General features: G+C 44.2%; 1 protein-coding gene across 2 annotated transcripts in view; it reads left to right on the forward strand.

Annotated features, from left to right (window-relative positions):
• Positions 1-546: 546 nt before the first annotated feature.
• Positions 547-21,180, forward strand: part of PLEKHB2 (pleckstrin homology domain containing B2) — a 59,802-nt gene continuing 39,168 nt past the window's right edge. The window contains exons 1-3 of one of the 2 annotated variants that reach the window (XM_047772588.1): positions 547-676; positions 15,144-15,188; positions 20,888-21,040. In XM_047772588.1, the coding sequence (XP_047628544.1) occupies positions 15,152-15,188; positions 20,888-21,040 (190 nt within the window). In that variant the 5' untranslated portion in view covers positions 547-676; positions 15,144-15,151. The remainder of the gene's footprint in view (positions 677-15,143; positions 15,189-20,887; positions 21,041-21,180) is intronic. The other variant, XM_047772589.1, reaches the window with a different exon arrangement.

The following is a 21,180-nucleotide window of genomic DNA, read 5'->3' on the forward strand; positions in this document are numbered from 1 at the left end:
GTAAGCCAATTATATGCCAATAAAATTTAAAAAAAGTAAGGAGGAGTTCCCGTCATGGCTCAGTGGTTAACGGATCTGACTAGGAACCATGAGGTTGCAGGTTCGATTCCTGGCCTTGCTCAGTGGGTTAAGGATCTGGCGTTGCCGTGAACTGTGGTGTAGGTTGCAGACGAGGCTTGGGTCCCACGTCGCTGTGGCTCTGGCATAGGCCGGCGGCTACAGCTCCGATTAGACCCCTAGCCTGGGAACCTCTATATGTCGCGGGACTGGCCCAAGAAAAAAGAAAAAAAAAAGAAGAACTATTTTAAAACTCTCGATATTATCAAATTTTACTCCAGGATTGCATCAATTTACAGTTGCACAAGCAAGTTTATGACAGTCACAGTGCTTTCCCCGCCGCAGTTTTTGAGTCACTAGTTCCTCAAAGAAGCCCTGCTCGCCTCCTCTTATTGGAAGGTGGTATCTATAAGCACCTTCAGGGTTTACAGAGCCTTTCTTGCTGAAACTTAAGCCCGCCCCGCCCCGCCCCGTGCGTGCCGTGCGCATGCGCGCCAAGGAGGCGTGACGTCGGACGGCGACCTGGACGCTGGCGTCAGGCAGTTGAGCCGAGGAGCCAGGCAGTGTCCTTGTGCTCCGTTCCTTCTCTGGTACCGGGCCGCGGCCGGAGGCTTTGCAGGTGAATGTTCCTGTTGTTCCCATCCGGACCGGAAGATGCGGACCCCCCACAGGCCGGGCCTACCCACTCTGCGCCCCTCTAAGGGAACCTCAGGCCCGCCCCCGCTTCCCTACCCCGCCGTCGGTCCCTCCGGAGCCTCCCTCCGGAGACGCCGTCCGTGCACCCCCCACTCCCCGACCCGAGTGCCTCTCCTCCTTTCTCTCCTCTTCTATGCTCCTCCTTTTTCTCTCTGTCCTGTCCTTCCCCCTCCCCTCTCCCCTCTGAAGTCTCGCTGGAGCCTCTCCTAGACCTGCCCGCCTGTGCCCTCTCCCGAGCGGACTCATCTTTTCCCCCAGCCTGTTCCTCCGGAGTCTCACCTAGAGCTGCTCGCCCGCACCCTCTCCGGAGCGGACCCTCCCCTCCCCGTTCCTCCGGAGACTCGCCTAGAGCCGTCCGCTTGCCACCCCTCCCCAGCGGACTCCCTTTCCCCTTCCTTCTAGTTCCTCCTGAACCTCCCCTAGAGCCGTCCATCTGAGGGCCCTCCAGAGCGGACCCCCTCCCCCTCGTCAGTCTGGAGGCCCCCCCCACCCCCGCCCCGCAGTCTTGCCGCTCTCCCAGAGGGTGCTTCCCACTGGCCAGCAGTCTTTCTGCCCGCTAAGCGCGGGTCTCCGCCCCTGCGGTCTCTGGTTTGCGGGATTTGGGCTCTTTTTGTTTTCCTTCTTGCCGGGAGGTCGCATCCTTAAGGAGTCCGGACTCCTTGAGGCTTTGTGTTCGCGGGTGGGGCCTGCCTCAGCGTCGTTTCTCCTACTCTCGGGTTTGCAGTGTTGTTTTTTGTAGTTGCTTGGTTTTGTATTGTATTTTTTTCTCTCTCTCACGTTTGAGCCTCTGACCTAACCACACTGGGAGCCACAGAAGTTAGGGGTTTTCATTTCGCGTCAGAATAGTGTTTTTTGTTCGTTTTTAACTCAAAAGTAGAGAAATTTACATAGAAGACGCTTCATAAGTGACCCAATAGTAAACTTCCAGGTTTTCAGGGTGAGTGAAAGAAAAGAATGAGGTGGGGCGGTCACAGTGTCAAAAAAAAAAAAAAAAAAGATGGGAACGTGGTTAATTCCAAATGCCATTGACTCCTGAGAAACTTTCACATTTCTAGTGCCTTCACTGACCAGGACCGAGTGGAGCCACTGCGAGAGGGAGAGACGCTTTTGCCTAAAGGAAGGGACGTCTAGATAGTTCTGTTTGTTTGTTTTTTAAGGAAACCAGTGCCGGGGCAGGAAGTGACTTGTCTGAATTCACAGAGGGAATTCGGGCCCGAGCTGGGACTGTCAATTCCCTGTTTGTTTACGACCCTTAATATTTGTCTCACAAATTAATGACCAAAATATCTGTGTATATGTGCGTGTGCAGCGAGACTGCCCCTGCTGCTGGTTCTCTTGTGCTCAGTGTTGCCTGGGTCCAGGAAGTTCCTAACCCTGGGCTGGGGCTGATGGTGTAGATAGGAGGTGGGTGTTGGGAAAAGACATCCTGGCTGAGCAGGTGCCTGTCTGGGCTTCCCTTGTCCCTGGTGTTGACTCTGTGTGGTAGTGATGTCTTTATTTAACACCCCCCCCCCCCCCCAACAGACTGATCTCTAAAGGCAGGAGTCAAACATATGTTGCAGGATTATCCTGGCAGATAAGAATGTCTGGCATGATGTAGATGGTCAGTAAATGCTTCCTGAAGGAGGCTGCAGAAAAGAACTCAGAAATCGACAACAGTTCTTTACTATCATGTTTTTGTTTGTTTCTTTTCTTTTTTTGTCTTTTTGCCTTTTCTAGGGCTGCTTCCCACGGCATATGGACGTTCCCAGGCTAAGGGTCTAATCAGAGCTGTAGCGGCCAGTCTATGCCAGAGCCACAGCAATGCCAGATCCAAGCCACATCTGTGACCTACACCACAGCTCACAGCAACACTGGATCCTTTAACCCACTGAGCAAGGCCAGGGATGGAACCTGCAACCTCATGGCTCCTAGTCGGATTCGTTAACCACTGTGCCACGATGAGAACTCCTGTTTCTTTTTCTTTTTTGGCTGCCCTGGGGATTTGTAATTCCTAGGCTAAGGATCAGATGCAGTTGCAGCCCTGGCCAGGGGATCAAATCTTCGTCCCAGAGCTCCCAGTTCTGTTGGGCCACAGCAGGAACTCTCTCACTAGCTTGTTTTTAATGGTGTTAGCACATTCTGTGAGTAAATTTCCTGAGAAGGACTGAATTTGGGAAATGTGTAGGTCAGTGGTATAGAAGGAACAGAGGCCACTTTTGAGGGAGTCTTATTACTTCCAGGGAAGATAGAGGTTTTTCTTGACTCCTTCTAGAAGGTTTGCTGTACTTCCCAGCTTGCCATCCTACCTTAATATTTGGATTCTTTCTCTTTTCTTTCTTAATTGGATATATAAAGAAATTACAGAATTACCAAAAATTGCTGGGTAAAAAAAGGCTATTAAAAATGTTACAAAGGAGTTCCCGTCGTGGCGCAGTGGTTAACGAATCCGACTAGGAACCATGAGGTTGCGGGTTCGGTCTCTGCCCTTGCTCAGATGGTTAACGATCCGGCATTGCCGTGAGCTATGGTGTAGGTTGCAGACGCGGCTCGGATCCTGCGTTGCTGTGGCTCTGGTGTAGGCCAGGGGCTATAGCTCCAATTCGACCCCTAGCCTGGGAACCTCCATATGCCGTGGGAGTGGCCCAAAGAAATAGCAAAAAGAAAAAAAAAAAGGTTACAAAAAGTGGACTAGTTGAACCAGTCATTTTACTGTGTTTTATTGGTTGTATATTTGCTTCTGAATTTGATCATTAGGGCAGAAAGTTGAACTTTGTTGTCTCTTTGTTTTAGTCCTTTTTTTTTTTGGCTGTACCTGTGGCATATGGAGATTCCCAGGCCAGGGATCCAATGTGAGCTGCATGAGTTCCCTTTATGACTCAAAGGGTTAGGAACCTGACATAGTGTCTGTGAGGATGTGGGTTCAATCCCTGGCCTCGATCAAGGAGTAAGGATCTGGCAAGCTCATTGGGTACAGATGCGGTTCGGATTCTGTGTGTCTGTGGCTATTTGACCCCTAGCCTGGAAACTTCTACATGCTGCAGGTGCTGCCCTTAAAAAAAAAACAAGTAAACAGAAGAAAAAAAGAATCTGAGCTGCAGTTTTGACCTAGCTGTGACAGTGACACATCCTTAACCCATTGCCCCAGGGATTGAACCTACACCACCACAGAGACAAGGCCAGATCTCCACTGTGCCACAGGGGGAACTCCTAGTCTGTCCTTTGATGAGTGCTTATGTTGGGCTTGTTGTTAAGACGTGATTGCTATCTGGAAATGGCCAACACCGCATATGAATTGACCTCTAAATGATGATGGGTCACATGATCCTTCTTGTCCCCTGTGTTTTTTTGGAGTCCTTGAAGAACAGGGTTTTTGTCTCTTTGATAAGGAAATAACTTTTTAGCTAAAATACTAGTTTTTCTAGTTAACACATCCTCTAAGTAAAGTTCCTGATAATCTCAGGGACTGAATTTTGTGAAGTGTGTAGGTCAGTGGTATAGAAAGAACAGATACCATTCTTGAGGTAGTCATAGTATTCCTTGGGAAGATACTATTAACTAGAGGAATCAGGCAAAGTGGGCCTTCAGCTCAGAATTGACAGATTCCCTTTCTACCTCTTAAATTTGTCCCTTTGGACTCAGTGCCTTTTTTTTTTTTTTTGGTCTTTTTGCTATTTCTTGGGCCACTCCCTCGGCATATGGAGGGTCCCAGGCTAGGGGTCTAATCAGAGCTGTAGTCTCCGGCCTACACCAGAGCCACAGCAACGCGGGATCCGAGCCGCATCTGCAACCTACACCACAGCTCACAGCAACGCCGGATCGTTAACCCATTGAGCAAGGGCAGGGACCGAACCCGCAACCTCATGGTTCCTAGTCGGATTCGTTAACCACTGTGCCATGACGGGAACTCCTCAGTGCTTTTTAAAGTGACTTGAGTTTGTATTTAAAATAACTTGAGATGTTGAATATGCTTTTAAAACTTTCTGTAGATTTTATTGGCATGTGAGTAATGTGGCTATTTTATAGCCACTTTGCTGGCATTTTACTCTCTAGGGACCAACAACAGGACTTAGACTTTATCTGATGAAATTTAGTTTATGCATTAGATCCTGCTCCAGGGTATAATTAATAGTGAAATGTTGAAATAAGTTATGGAGAGTAGAATTCAGCAAAGTACATTAAAAAAGTATTCCTGTTCCTTCAGAGACTAATTTACTTAACATATTCTGGGAGGGGTTTTTTTGGTTTGACCCCCCCCCCCCAGGTATGTGTTCAAATTTTGAAAAGTCAAGGGCATCTTAACTAAGTTTCCTAAGTCATTCGAGAAGCAGCCTGATGTGCTTCTCTCTTCTAGAATGTTTTGGGTAAATTTCAGTTAGGTGGGTGGTGAAGAAATAGCAATAATAGTAGTAATAATTGCTTTTGGAGCAGCTACCATTTGTTGAATTTAGTAACTGTCAGGCACAATGCAAATGCAAGTTATTTCACCCAGTTTTCCAAAATCCTATCAAGTAGGTATTAGTATCCGCATTTTATGGATGAAGAAACTAAGGCTTGGGAAAGTTCAGTAACTTGCCCAAGATAGTTTATAAGTCATTGAGCCAGGATTTAAACATGTTTTGTTTTTGGCCACGCCCATGGCGTGAAGAAGTTCCTGGGCCAGGGATAGAACCTGCACCACAGCAGAGACCCAGATAGCTGCATTGACAACAGTGGTTCCTTAACCTAATGCTCCACGGTGGAACTCCTGCTCTTCATTTAGATGTAGTCTTTTGCTTCCTGCCAAAGGAGACTTTTCCTTCCTGTAGATATTCTTCTTGAGTCTACCAGAAACTCTTATGTCAGTTTTTGTTAATTCCACCAGAACCCTCCATCTTTCTCCAGTCAGGCCTGATTTTGTTCCCCAGGCATGTGGCACAGCGACTTCCTGGGCTTGCCTTCACCTGCATCCTGGGCATTTTCTTTCTCTTGGTTCCTTATTGGCTCCCCTAATTCCTTGTGGTTTATGCTCTCATTTTGATGGAATACATTTTTTCACTAGGTTCTGGAAACACGGTAGAGTACATGGAATTTAAGTCTTAAATCTTTCAGCATGTGCATAAATCTTTTTACCTCTTGATTTATTATTTGACTGGGTATGGGATTCTGGCTTGAAAATTTCCTCTCGGCATTTTGCAAATATTGACCCATTGCCTTCCAGCTTCCCACACTTTTGATAAAGATGCCCTAATGTTTTGCTTATCCTTTTGTGACCTTTTTTTTTTCCTCTTTTTCCTCGGGGAAGTTTTTAGGTTCTATTCTTTGTCCCTAGAGTTCTGATATTTCATTATAAACCTTACTGAGGAGCTTTTAAAATTCATCTTGCTGGACATTCATTGAAGCTCTTGTGTACAGAAATGTGTTGTCCTGTTCAGGGAAATGTTTGTATAGTATTTTCTTTCTGGTTTATTTATGAAACTGGGGCCAGGGATCTAACCCGCATCCTCACACAGGCAGCATCAGGTTCTTAACCTGCTGAGCCACAAGGGAAACTCCTCAGCACTATTTTAAAATTTGCGTAAGCATTTTTAACTGAGAGCTCTGAATGTTCCTACTTCAGATCATTTTGGCTTTTTCTTTGATACAGTATTGTTTATCATTTCTTTGATAATAGAAATTTTTAAGGTTTTTCTTTGCTCCTTACATTGTCTTTGATTCTTGTGAAGTTTTTGAGTTTGTTTTTTTTTTTTTGTAGCTGCACCTGAACCTTCACCTACAGCATATGGAAGTTCCGGGCTAGGGGTCAAATTGAAGCTGTAACTGTAGGCCTACACCACAGCCACAGCAACGCCAGATTTGAGGCACATTTGTGACCTACACTGTAGCTTGCGGCAATGCTGAATCTTTAACCCACTGATTGAGGCCAGGGATCAAACCTGCCTCCTCAGCGACACCTATGTTGAGTTCTTAATCCACTGAGTCAAAATAGGAATTCCATTTCTGAGTTTTTCTGCTTTTATTTTTTTTCAGTCTCTTATCTCTTGGCTTTCCTCAGATGTTTGATGATGCATGTTATCTGTTCCTAAGAGAGAGATTAAAAAAACTGGTTGAAAAGTTTGTGTATTTGTTTAAAGTTTATCACTTGGTGAGCTTTCCTGTAGGGTTTTAGCCAGAGACTGGCTTTTTTTGGGGGGGTGTGTGGGGGGGAGTATCATTGAGCCATGGGCTGTGCCCTTTGCCCAGAGCTAGAAAGTCGAATCAAGTAAAGGAAGAGGATGGGGAGTTTAAGACTTGCACTTTGTTACTTCTCTAAGTGTGGCATCTCATTTCCACTCTGAGCTCCCCCTGGTGTCCCCAAAGCTAGAGCCTCTGTTTCAGCTTTCCCAGAAAGGAAATCCTCAGAATTGGGGAGGGTGGTTGCCTGCATGTATAGAGGGCATAGTGACCTTCAGTACATTTTGATATTCTTCCCCACCTTCAGGATTATCTCTTAGCTCTGGTTTCTGAATCTTTGCCGTGTTCCGTGGCTAGAGTTGGCTTGCTATGTTTTGGCTTCTTGTTAACACATGAAAAGAAAAGGAAGCTGAATTTTATATTAGTTACTTCTTGTCCTTTTGCTTTAGAACTTTCATAGTGTTCTTAGCATCTCATCTGCTTTTGTCTCTGCTGCCACTCTCTTCGTCTTTGTGGATTTATGTCCTTTTAACTCTCATTTTAGATGCATTTTTAGGAGAAAGCAGAGTTAGGTCTTTAATCTGTTGTTAATGTTGGAAATAGTAAAGCAGTCACTAGTGTGGGTGATCTTTATGTTACTGATAGATCTTTTGTCTTGGATCCTCATTTAAAATTTTTCTTTCTCAGAGTTCCCATTGAGGCTCAGCAGTTAATGAACCCGACTAGGATCCATGAGGATGTGGGCCTAGCTCAGTGGGTTAAGGATCTGGCGTTGCCGTGAGCTGTGGCATAGGTCACAGACGAAGCTCAGATCTGACATTGCTATGACTGTGGCTTAGGCTGGTAGCTGTAGCTCTGATTGGACCCCCCGGCCTGGGCATCTCCATATGCCGAGGGTGTGTCCCTAAAAAGCAAAAACTAAAATCAAAGAAAATTTTTTTCTTTTTTCTTGTCTTTTTTTTTTTTTGTCTTTTGTCTTTTTAAGGCCATACCTGCAGCATATGGAGGTTCCCAGGCTAGGGGTCTAATCGGAGCTACAGCTGTGGGCCTATGCCACAGCCACGCAGGACCCAAGCTGCGTCTGCCACCTACACCACAGCTCATGGCAACGCCGGATCCTTAACCCACTGATCAAGGCCATGGATCGAACTTGCAACCTCATAGTTCCTAGTCAGTTTCGTTTCTTCGGTGCCATGACGGGAACTCGTCTTTTTTCTTTGTAGGGCTACACCTGTGACATAGGGAAGGTCCCAGGCTGGGAGTTGAATTGGAGCTGCATCTGCTGGCCTACACCACAGCCACAGAAACACCAGCTCTGAGCCACATCTGCGACCTGTGCGGCAGCTTTGTGGCATTGCTGGTGGATCCTCATTTTACTGTCACTGTTAAAAGTGACATTAATTGTTTTCTCTCTTTGACAGTAACTCTTATGTGAAGTGTAGTGTTTAGTGACAAGAAATATGTATTTTCCAGAAATAAGTAATATTTTTATGTATTGTAGAGGGGAGTAATGGGAGGATGGGTATTTAAAGTTTGCCATTTTCTTTTAACTCCCTCTGAGCACCAGTCCTAAGTAACCTCATAGCAAGGCAGGCCAGCAGGATCTGATCTAGGCTCATGAGTAGGGTACCTGTTTTAGGCAGTGGTATGTGAATACTCTATAAAGCTGAGAGCAGGTAGACTGAGTGACAGGTAGTGTTTCCTCCTCCTCTGCCTTGTGGCCAGTATTCAGGCTACATTGGAGGAGTTTGGCTGGGGGCAACTCTAGATAGATTTAGTTGTGGTCCAGCATAGGGAAGGTGGGTCATTTTAGAGCAGAAACAGACAGCTGCTTATTTAAGTACTTGTTGCCCTTGGTGTCTCTTATTTATACAGCCCAGTGTGGGGGTCTGTTGTGTGTTGTATCTTGCTTATGGGTTGGGAGCCAGAGCAAGCGTCCTCCTTCTGATGAGGCAGTATGCGCCATGAGGTGATGTGATGCCAACATGGTCCTGACAGAAAAGGATAGAAGAGTCACAAAGGACACACATCTTTTTAATGGAGGACAAGAACTCACTTTTCTGCCCTCAGATGACTGCCTCTTTCAGTGTCTGCCAGATATAAAATGCCCAGCCTCAGTCCCCTGAGAAGGTGCCTCTTGGCTGATGATGGTGCCTGATCCTAGTGAAGGTCCCACATGCACTTTAGGAAGTTTGTTTAATATCCTCTTGGCTGCTTCTGACTTTGGGAGATTGGCTTATAAGTGCCTGCCCAGCAGGTACAGGTAACCAAATGCACTACCTTCCTGAGGATATGCATCTAGGAGTCATTCTCCCCAGCAGCTTACGTTTGGTTTGGTTTGCAGCCTGTTCTGCAGTCTTCTCTGTGTTTCAGTATGTTTCAGTCTTTAATTCAGGCTGGTCTTAAGAGAGGAATCGTGACATCTTAGTAAACACAACATATAGCTTATTATCAGTGCAATAACTGAACTATCTAGTGAGGGAAAGGAATTATTCAAATCAGAGTGCTTAACTTTTTTTTTCCCCCCTCCAGTTGCTAGGATGCCTTTTAGCCTCAGCTGGTTCTAATGATATGTAATTATTATTTTCACATTGGCATTCATATTGCCACAGTTTGGCCATTAGATGCCCTTTCTTCAGCTAGTTAACTTTTTTTGGTAAGCAACATCATTTAACATTTACTTTTTGAAATTCTGAACTAGTTTGATTAGCTGATTTTAATCCTCTAGTGCTGCCTCTTTAAAATTTTTTTTCTTTTGTCTTTTTAGGGTCCCACCTCTGGCATATGGAGGTTCCCAGGCTAGGGGTCGAATCGGAGCTGCAGCTGCCGGCCTACGTTACAGCCACAGCAACACCAGATCCAAGCTGCGTCTGCCACCTACACCACAGCTCATGGCAATGCTGGATCCTTAACCCACTGAGTGAGGCCAGGGGTCGAACCTGCTGCCTCATGGTTCCCAGTCAGATTTGTTTCCACTGTGCCACCACGGGAACTCCTCTTTAAAATTAAAAAAAAAAAATGTTACAGCCGGTTGACTTTTAAAAATCATTTCTAAAGGCATTCCTGAAAGCATCTTTGTGTTTTTTTTTTTTGTTTGTTTGTTTGTTTTTTTTTTCAATCTTTGTGTTTTAACAGTAAGACATCTTAGGCACATCTTGAGGTATCCTGTCCATGAATTGTAACCAGCTCATTTTCAAGAAGTACTGCTTCCTTTTAGAGGAGACCAGTATTAGAGATAAAAATCTGGGCATGTGAGATTGTTCCATGTAGTGAACGACAGTAGACAGGGTGATACCAGATAAGAAGCTCCTTGAATGCATAGAACCATTACCCTTTTTCAAAAAGTCACGAGTTTTTGGAGTTCCCGTTGTGGCTCAGCGGGTCACGAACCCAACTAGTATCCATGAGGATGTGGGTGCAGTCCCAGGCCTTGCTCAATGTCTTAAGGATCTGGCATTGCCACAAGCTGTGGTGTAGGTTGCACATGTGGCTCAGATCTGGTATTGCTGTGGTAGTGGTGTATGTAAGCCTGGCAACTGCAGCTCTGATTTGAGCCCTGGCCTGGGAATTTCCATATGCTGAGGGTGCGCCCCCTCTGCCCAAAAAAAGGGGTCATTAGCTTCTGTTGCTAATTTCAGTTTGTTTCTTTTTTTCTTTCTACCTTGTTGTAATAATTTAATTTTCCCTCTTTTTAATAGTTTTGAACTATTTTATGTGGGCGTACCAAAGATATGTTTATAATGTCCTCTCAATGTAGAAGTTTTTTTTGTTTTGAATCTTGGCTCAAGTGGCCTGAAGTTGATTTCCAAGTCAACTTTTTGGTTTTCCCTTGTTGACATCCCTTATCTACCTGAAAAGTAAAAGAAATCTCACTTCACCTCAGGGAAACAGGAAAGAATACAAAGAAACACATTATCTGGCAACTCAGATGTTGACCCATGAAATTTATTGCAGGAAATCTCTAGGTCCTTAAGGAACTCTTTCTTACTCTGTGGATGCTACTGTTGGTGGTATTAATCTTATAGGCACACAAAGTTGTTGGCCTTGGATTCTTGAAGACCTGTGAATTACTGGAACTGTTCTTAATTTCAGTGTTAGGCTGAGCTGACATTTTGACTGTCATGAATGTCAGCAAGTGCAGCCAAATTAATATCAAGAATCATTAGAGATGTTAAAAAACTTACCACAAAAGTTCAGGAGACCCTTTCCTATTACTCCACATTTTTACACTCTTCACTTGGTTCCACAACCACCAGCTTGTAAAGTATCAGCAAAGTTGTGTGACAACATTTCACCGAGATTTTATATTTGTATTGTAACTCAGTGGCTCCCAATACCTACAAGTAGTTTTTGGCCTATTCCCAACTATTTTCCTTTTGACATGAAATACAAACTGAGGGTGTATGTTATTATGGCATGAAGTTTTAGTATAAATATCCAAGATTTGGCATGAATGAATACATAATTACACCCTAGCAGTTTTGTATTCTGAGGTAATAATATCACTGTATGTGTATAACATACCATCCCCTGTCTTTTTAACTTACAGATTTAACTTGTTTCTTCCATTAGAGTGGAAGCTATATAAAGCAGGAATTTTGGTTTGGTCAGTGCTGTATCCTTAATGCCTACTGCAAGGCTGGGCACACATTAGATATTCAAAGAATATTTGTTGAATGAAAATATGTTGGTATTATTTCTCTGTGTAATCCTTTTGGAAGCAAATTATTGTTTTTTTTTGTTTGCTTGCTTGCTTGCTTTTTAGGGCTGCACCTGAGGCATATTGAAGTTCCCAGGCTAGGAGTTGAATCTGTTATAGCTGCAGGTCTACACCACAGCCACAACAATGCAAGATCCAAGCCGAGTCTGTGACCTATACCACAGTTCACGGCAACATCAGATCTTTAACCCACTTAGTGAGGCCAGGGATCCAACCTGAGTCCTCATGGATCCTAGTCAGGTTCGTTAACTGATGAACCATGATGGGAACTCTGCAAATGATTGTTTTATTAAAAAAATTTTTTTTGTTTCCTTTTCTGCTGTACCCATAGCACTTGAAAGTTCCTGGGCCAGGGATGAAATCCAAGCTGCAGCTGCAACCTGCCTCACAGCTGTGGTAATGCCAGATCTTTAACCTACTTCGCTGTGCTGGGCGTTGAAGCTGCGCCTCCTTGGCGACCTGAGCCACTGCAGTTGGATTCTTAACCCACTGTGCCACAATGGGAACTCCAAATGATTGTTTTAGAATGTTTTGGGCTGCAAGTTGCAGGAAGCCAGTTCAACCCAGTTTAAATAATAAAGAAGCCTATCATTTTGCCTAATGGAAAGCTTTGTATGGGTATAGGTATCCCGGTGACTCAGTGTTGGCGCTGCCTTCTCAATAGTCAGCTGCCCTCAGGCTCATCCCCTCACTGTCCCTTCACTATCTCCCAGCAGCAGTGAGCACAGGCATATCCAGTGGGAGGAAGGGAAGAGACTGACTTTGGGCCTTAGTTCATTTTGACTGTATGTTTGAGTACCTGGATATATGAGAGAAAGATGGGGAAAGATGAAAAACATCTTTCCTTTTTTTGGTGAGGACAGATAGCATGAATTGGCAGACAATTGCAAAGAGGTTAAGAACTTTCAGATGATGACTTTGGACATGCTGGAATATAGGATGACTAAGGTTTGTGAGACCTGAGCCATACTTAGAGGTGGGAAAAGTTAAATGAGGGAGAACTGTTCTTCCCAGTGCTCTTTTGGGCACTTGGACTTATGCTCCATTTTGCTAACCTTCCAAACCTGTGTGCCTTGAAGAGAATACCTAAAAATGCTAAAGTGGAAAACAAAAGAGGTCCATTATCTCAGCCTCCAAATAGTATCTGTTGATTTATAAATAAATAAATAAATAATAGATTATAATGCTTGCAAATTGTTTTTAAAAACTTAGGTAGTATAGAAAGGTGCAATAGGCCTGAATAGTCATTCTGTTTTCTGATACATATACAGCATTGCCTCATTCCTCTCGTCAGAGGTACACTTTGTTCACAGTTTTTATTTAAAAAAATTTTCTATTAGAGTTGGTTTACAATGTTGTGACAGTTTGTTCACCATTTTTATGATTCTTTCCAGAAGACAGTTGTGCTGTATCAGCTGTGTGCTCATCAACTCTCACTGTTCTCCCTCATTCCTTTGCACATCTGCATCGTGATCTGTCATTTGTGGAAGTGCCCATTAAGCAGTCCTCTTTGGTTGGGGCTAGTTAGTGTTGTGCGGTATAAGCAACATTGCAGTGAATGTCCGTTAGTGTTGGTGAACCTGTGCAGGTGTATCAGTGAGGCATATTCCTAGTAATGCTGACATTGCTGGGTCAGAGTATATAAATGTTTAAAATTTGGATAGGTATTATTAAATTCCCCTCCCAAAAGATTGTAGCAGTTTTCATTCCTGCCATCATGCTTTCTCCTTCCTGGGTATCATGCTTTCTTTCATTTGTGTTTCTCTGATAGGTGATACCGTTAAGTTGTGATTTGAATTTTGTTCAATTGAGAGGAATGGAGTATCCTATGAGTTTTTTTTCCCATTCATGTTTCTTTTTCTGTGAACTGCCAAATGATTGCTGTTTCTGTTTTTCTTTTCCTTTCCTTTTCTTTCTTTTCCCTCCTTCCCTTCTCTCTTTTTTTCTTCAGCTGCAGCATATGCAAGTTCCCAGGCTAGGGGTCAAATCTGAGCTGCATCTGCGACCTGTGCTGCAACTTGCAGCAACAGTGGATCCTTAACCTACTGAGAGGCCAGGGATGGAACCTGCATACTCATGGATACTGTGTCACATTTGTAACTAGCTGAGCCACAACAGGAACTCCTATTTGCTGTTTCTGTTATAAGCCAATTTTGTCTATGACAGAAATTAGCTCGCTGCTGCCATATATATGGTTGTAAATGTTTTTTTCTTCATCTTTTACTGGTCTTTTTGACTTTTCTTGTCACCCAAATTTTTATTTTTATGGATTTAACTGTATCAGACCCCCTTGACTTCTGGTGTTCTGCTCTGATCTGGCCACTCCACCTACTGACACCAGTACACATCTTACCAGGCTGGATAAAGTCTTTAGGACACACCAGAGGTTAGGCCCAGGTAGCTGGACCCCAGGGCCCCAGGATACCAGGCGTGTTCGGAGAAGCCACAAGTCCTTGACTGAGCAGAATCTTTGTGTTCCTGGGGCTGCTTATGTCTGTTAGATGTAATAAGCTAGTGGAGTTAGAATTAGTAAGGTAGGCAGAGTGCTAAAGCTGAAGCCTGGAGTGTGTGGTGGGGAGTGTGTTGGCCCCATTAAGGAGGTATTGGCTGAATTCCAGTGGCTAGTGAGGTAAAATGGCTATGGTCCTTTCCTCAGCTGACACTGAAAGAGATAAGGATAGGGAGTTAGGCTAAAGGGCTGTGATTTTATATTATAGTAAAAAGCATGAACTTCTAAAACTTGTAATTTCCTGAGAGAGGTGCTACAAGTGTCTTTGTTATTCATAATAAACCACTTTTAACTGTACCTCTGTTTATGCTAATGGTGCTGATTCTTGGTGGGCTTCTATATAACTTCAGGTTGAGGCTGGTTGCTAAGGAACCAACCTTGTGATTAGAAAGTACTTCAGCTCCGTCTCTGGACCTCCAGAGATGGAGAGAGGCTGGAGATGGAGCTTAATCACCACTGTCCAATGATGCAATCAGTCATGCCCGCCTAAGGGAACCTTCTTAAAAAAACCCTAAATGACAGGGTTCCAAGGGCATTTGGGTTAATGATTACCTGGAGATGTTGGGAGAGCAGTGCCTGAAGAGGCACAGAAGCTCTGCACTTTTCCCCTACACCTTCCCCTCTGCATCTCTTCTGTCTAATTGTTCCTGTGATGTATCCTTTTATAACAAATAGGTGAAGTGCTTTCCTGCATTCTGGGAGCCACAGTAGCAAATTATCAAATCTGAGGAGGGGGTCATGGAACTCCCAGTTTATAGGTTACAAGTGCCCAGGACTTGGGTATCAAGTGGGAGCACACTTGTGGACATGAGCCCCTAAACTGTGGGCTCTGTTTCTAACTCCGTATAGCTTGTGTCAGAATCTAATTGAATTAGTAGATATCCAGTGGGTGTCCTGAGGGTTGGAGATTCGGTTGTTAGTGTGACACTTCACACATTTGGTGTCAGAAGCGTTTGAGTAAAAGCAGTTCATGTGGGTCATTCTCTTTTTGGGGTATAATTTTTAACCTGCCTGTTTCTTCTTCTTTAGGTGGAAAGATGGCATTTGTGAAGAGTGGATGGTTGCTGCGACAGAGTAAGTGCAGGGCATGAGCCCCTTAGTCTTGTTTTAGTGTTGCTTTAGGGTACATCTTTTTGTTTTTGGTCACACCTTTGGCACCCAGAAGTTTCCAGGCCAGGGATTGAACCTCTACCACAACAATGACCCAAGGCACTGCAGTGACACCGGATCCTTAACCCATTCGGCTACCAGGGAACTCCCCTTAGGGAACATCTTTATTTCTGTGGCTAGAACATGACATTTATAAACAAAATCTATTGATGTTGCAGATTTTTAGAGGTCTGTGAACTATTTTTCTGTACCCACAGAGCTCCTTCTTGGTTGCTGCCTCAACAGGAACCAGGGGACAGTGGTGGTCCCTGCTGGTTTCTCTTTTCTCGCTAGCATGCTGTATTTTTTTTTCCCCTTCTTTTTAAGGCTGCACCTGCAGTGTATGGAAGTTCCTGGGCTAGGGGTCAAATCGGAGCTACAACTGCTAGCCTATGCCACAGCACTTCAACTTAGGATTGGAGCCACATCTGTGACTTATGCCACAGCTTGTGGCATTGCCAGATCCTTAACCCACAGCCAGGCCAGGGATCAAACTCACGTCCTCATGGATACTAGGCGGGTTCTTAACCCACTAAGCCATAATGGGAACTCCTGTCATGCTGTATTGTTAATGGTTGACCTGAGGTTCTTGAGTCTACCCAAACTAGGCTAATACATTAGTGTGGGAGTACTGCTCACTTTATGGGAAATAGCTTTCTTATCTGGGGATTGAACAGTGGCAAGATTCTAAATCCTGGAATCTTTAATATAGATTGAGATTTGACTTGAGGGAACAGATTACTTAAAACCAGACTTTTTGTATCTCCAAAAAGGACTCTGGAGAAGAGACTCAGTTCTTTATTTATGGGATTGAGTTCATTAGATCTAGGCTTTTTTTTTTTTTTTTTTTTTTAAATCTTTAGGGCTCCACCTGTGGCATGTGGAAGTTCCCAGGCTAGGGCTCCAGTCAGAGCTGTAGCTGCTGGCCTACATCACAGCCACAGCAATGCTGGATCTGAGCTGCATCCACAGCCTACACTACAGCTCATGGCAATGCCAGATCCTTAATCCACTGAGTGAGGCCAGGGATTGAACCCGCGTCTTCATGGATACTAGTTGGGTTCGTTACCACTGAGCCAGAAAGGAAACTCCATTCTATTTTTATGGGCCTTCATATACTTATCTATATTTATCTCTGATACTGCCACTTGAAGTGGGATTCATAGTGTTTTAAAGCAGGAATAAGTGGCTCTTTGGGGATTTTTGTTCTTTTTTGTTTTCGCTTTTTTAAAAAAACAATGTTTAAGGATTTTGATGACAGTTATTTATTTTAATGGTAGGAACAACAAAGTGAAATGAATGCAGAGAAAGTCATTACAGTATTGAATCACAGAATTTTAGATATGAAAGCAACATTTTAAAAATAAATGGAGGAGTTCCTGTCATGGCTCAGCGGAAACGAATCTGACTAGGAACCATGAGGTTGTGGGTTCGACCCCTGGCCTTAATCAGTGGATTAAGGATCTGGCATTGCCATGAGCTGTGGTGTAAGTCAAAGATGCAGCTCGGATCCCGAGTTGCTGTGGCTGTGGCGTAGGCCAGCAGCAACAGCTCCAATAAGACCCCTAGCCTGGGAACCTCCACATGCCGTGGGTGTGGCCCTAGAAAGACAAAAACAAAAAATAAATAAATAAATAAAAATAAATGAAGGAATGTTAAAGACCCAGAGATTTTAAATGATTTGTTTAAGGTCATGTCACTGGCCTGGAACAAGCAAGAAGCATGGTGTCCTAGTTCTTTGTACAATATTAACCAGAATACATTTTCAGTAATTTCCATAAGTACTAAGAGAAATAGAAATCAAAGTTAACAAAGACACAAGAAACTTAAAAACCCAACTTGCCTTTCATCAATGAAAGGCAAGTTTTTTACACTCTGATTGCATAATGGCTTGAGAGCATGTTTTAATTGACCTTATTACCTACACAATTGAGGATTAACTGCTTATTTTTTTTTTAAATTTACTTCATTGAAGTATAGTTGATTCACTGTATAGTTTCTGCTCTACAGCAAAGTGATTCAGTTTTATATATGTATATGCTTTTTCATATTCTTTTTACATTATAATTTATTGTAGGATATTGAATATAGTTCCCTGGAAGCAGCTCTGTTTACTGAAAAAAAAAAAAAAAAAGGATTATTCTGCTGTCTTTCTAGAGCAGAGTTAGGAGAAAGTGACTAGTATATCATTTATAACTCTAGCAATAACATGTGGTAGTGTATACTGTTTATAGTTCAGATATGAATTTGGATTTAGGGGATACCTTCAATACTTAGCTACAGTTTAGTCTAGTGGTGAAGAATGAACTGCATACTTTAGACAATTCATAAAAACTATTTATGAAGCTTGTTTGTATTCCTGCTAGACACATTTTATATATGTTATGTAATTATCACAGCAGCTCTGTGAGGTAGTTTCTTTTCCACTTGGAGGAATTGAGGTTCACCGATAACTTGTCCCAGTGGTAACTATGGGTGGCAAGCCTACAATTCAAGACAGCCTCCTTTCAACATCATTGTTTTTTGGAGTTCCCGTCATGGTGCAGTGGAAACGAATTTGATTAGGAACCATGAAGTTGTGGGTTCGATCCCTGGCCTCACTCAGTGGGTTAAGGATCTGGTGATGCCATGAGCTGTGGTGTAGGTTGCAGATGTGGCTTGAATCCCACGTGACTGTGGCTGTGGCTGGCAGCTGTAGCTCCCATTGGACCCCTAGCCTGGGAATATGCTAGGGTGTGGCCCTATAAAGGAAAAAAAAAAAAAGCACCCCAAAAAACAAAACATCTTTTCCAACTAGGAAAGAAGCTTTCAGCCTGTCTGTCTTGTTATTTAGCTCTGTGTTCCCAGACGGGAAGCTGAACAAATGTCCTTTTAAGGTCTATGACAGTGCTGTGTTCTTTTTTTTTTTTTTTATTTTTGCTTTTTAGGTCCGAACCCATGGCATAGGGAGGGTCCCAGGCTAGGGGTCGAATTGGAGCTATAGCTGCTGCCCTACACCACAGCCATAGCAACACCAGATCTGAGCCAAGTCTGTGACCTACACCATAGCTCACAGCAGCGCTGGATCCTCAACCCACTGAGTGATGCCAAGGATTGAACCCACAACCTCATGGCTCCTAGTCAGATTCGTTTCTGCTCTGCAATGATGGGAACTTCCAGACCTGTGTTCTTAGATGGAGCTGTTGCATTGTTGGCTTAAAAAAAAAAAAAAAAAAAAAACAGTCCTGGGAGTTCCTGTCGTGGCCCAGTGGTTAACGAATCTGACCAGGAACCATGAGGTTGCAGGTTCGATCCCTGCCCTTGCTCAGTGGGTTAAGGATCCGGCGTTGCCGTGAGCTGTGGTGTAGGTCGCAGACATGGCTCGGATCTGGCGTTGCTGTGGCTCTGGCGTAGGACAGTGGCTACGGCTCTGATTAGACCCCTAGCCTGGGAACCTCCATATGCCGAGGTAGCGGCCCTAGAAAAGGCAAAAAAAAATACAGTCCTGGCATATTGGAATCTAGCTCCAATGTTTCTATGTTTCCTTGTCTTTGGTTTTGTGATCCTAAAATGGTCAGAGACATGGAGAGCCTTTCCTAGACCTAGGGCGGGAGGTGGGGTCGGGGGGGTGCCTTCCTTTTCTGCACCTTTCTTTGAGGGCAAGCTTTCCTTTCTCCATCATAACTCAATGTAAATGCTCTGTCAGCGTAAGTGAACAGTGAGTGACCCTTTCACCTGGCATGATAATGTACACAAAATAGATGTTCCGTAAATAAGTTGCACAGACTTGAGCAGTGTCCTAGTCATAGCTATCTCAGCAGTGTGTCAGGAGACTTGCTCCATTTCCCCATCTCCCCAATGTGTGGGTTGATTTTCCTTTTTTGCTAAAGCAGAAGTATCAGTCATGTGAAAATAAAATGAGGTGAGATGTGATATATTCACTGAGTTGCAGAGCAGCAGAAATATACATGTGGTTACATGTATGCACGGCTATGCTGTTTTCAGGATTCCTTTCCTGTCATTGGCAAATAATGCCTTAGGACCCAGTATCTGGACCACCTCATTTAGGGTTCTGCAGTCAGGGCTTTGTGGCAGGTGGGATAGCTGGGTAGAACTCCTCAACCTGATGATTATATCTGTCTGTGTTTGGGTAGCTGTCTTTGGTAGTTTCTGCACAGCTCAGGCTCAGCCAATCAGATGGATGCTGAGTGTCATTTAATCAGTTTGGGCAAGTCGACCCTCAGCAAGGGGGGTGCCTGATAGTGGTAAAAGAAATTCAAAAGGCTGCTTTGTCACGTATTTGATTGATAGCTGTAGCAGATATTGGCGCATAAGGAGAAACACATGCAGTGGAATTTGTGCATCTTGGCCAAGAACAGGGTGGGATCTACAGGAATGAAAGATACAGTCAGTAGCCTAGGGCTGTGAGAAAGGTGCAGAGGTAACTTGGAGCTACAGCTGGCTTTGAGTTTTCCCTTTTGGCTGACAAGGAAATTTGAGTTTTGTAAAGTAAAATGCCTAGTCCAAGATGACAGATGAAGGGAGAAAGCCTGAAACTGAAAAGAGACTGTGAAGTAGGAGGATGGGTACATGCAGGGTGGGAGTTAGGCCCTAGGCCAGGGGCAGTGCCCTCTGATGGCCATATCCAATGTCTGAGCCTGCCTTAGGCAGAGACTCTCCCACACTGGGCCGTAAGGGAAGGTGAATGTTAGAGACGAGTGTATGTGAATGCCTTTCAAGAAAAAGAGGAAACTTTTTTCCAGAAGAGGAAGGTATTTCTTTTATTTTTTTAGAGCTGCATCTGCAGCATATGGAAGTTCCCAGGCTATGGGTCAAATTGGAGCTGTAATGGCTGGCCTATGCCACAGCCACAGCAGTGTGGGATCCCAGCTGCATCTGCGACTTACACCACAGCTGACGGCAATGCCAAATCCTCAACCCACTGATCGAGGCCAGGGGTTGAACCTGCATCTTCATGGATACTAGTCGAATTTGTTACTGCTGAGCCACAATGGGAACTCACAACATTTTCTGATCAGTTTGACGCCACTGGGGAGGTTTAGATATCCCACCTGAAGAGTTCAATGTTAAATATGTTTTATTAGCTCAAAATCTAGGTTTTATTGAACTTTTGAACCTTTTAAGTTGGCAGTGTTCTTAGTATCTTGAAGTATTCTGCCTGCAGCCCTGTTGAAGCAGGGGGTGTTAATGCAGTTGGGGTCTGCTTTCACTCCATTTTCATGGACTGCTGTGGGCAGTTTTTTTGTTTGGTTTTGTTTTGGTCTTTTTAGGGCCATACCAGCAGCATGTGGAAGTTCCTAGGCTAGTGGTTGAATCAGAGCTACAGCTGCTGGCATACACCACAGCCATAGCACGTGGGTCCTGAGCCGAGTCTGTGACCTACACCACAGCTCACGGCAACACGGGATCCTTAACCTACTGAGTGAGGCCAGGGATCGAACCCATAGCCTCATAGATCCTATTTGGGTTCGTTACTGCTGAACCACAATGGGAACTCCCTGCTCTGGGCAGTTGTATGCAGGTATATTTTTGGGACCAGAGGAAAGTTTCTTTTGTTTCTGTTACTTGTGAATTAGAGGACAAAGTCCTTGCTTTTCCACTCAAAATTTCCCACCTTTTTTCAGGTACTATTTTGAAGCGCTGGAAGAAGAATTGGTTTGATCTGTGGTCAGATGGTCATCTGATCTATTATGATGACCAAACTCGGCAGAGTGTAGAGGATAAGGTCCACATGCCAGTGGACTGCATCAACATCCGCACAGGACATGAATGTCGGGGTAAGCGGGTCTGTTTGGGCTGGCTCCGTTGCCTCCCCTTCCCCATTCTTTGTGGGTGTTGATTCGTCTTCCTTACTCTGCTTTCATTTATAAACCAAAGAAGGGTTTCATCTGGGAAGAGGGAACCACATGAAACCAGG

Source organism: Phacochoerus africanus, chromosome 3 (assembly GCF_016906955.1).
Source record: "Phacochoerus africanus isolate WHEZ1 chromosome 3, ROS_Pafr_v1, whole genome shotgun sequence".
Classification (NCBI taxonomy): domain Eukaryota; kingdom Metazoa; phylum Chordata; class Mammalia; order Artiodactyla; family Suidae; genus Phacochoerus; species Phacochoerus africanus.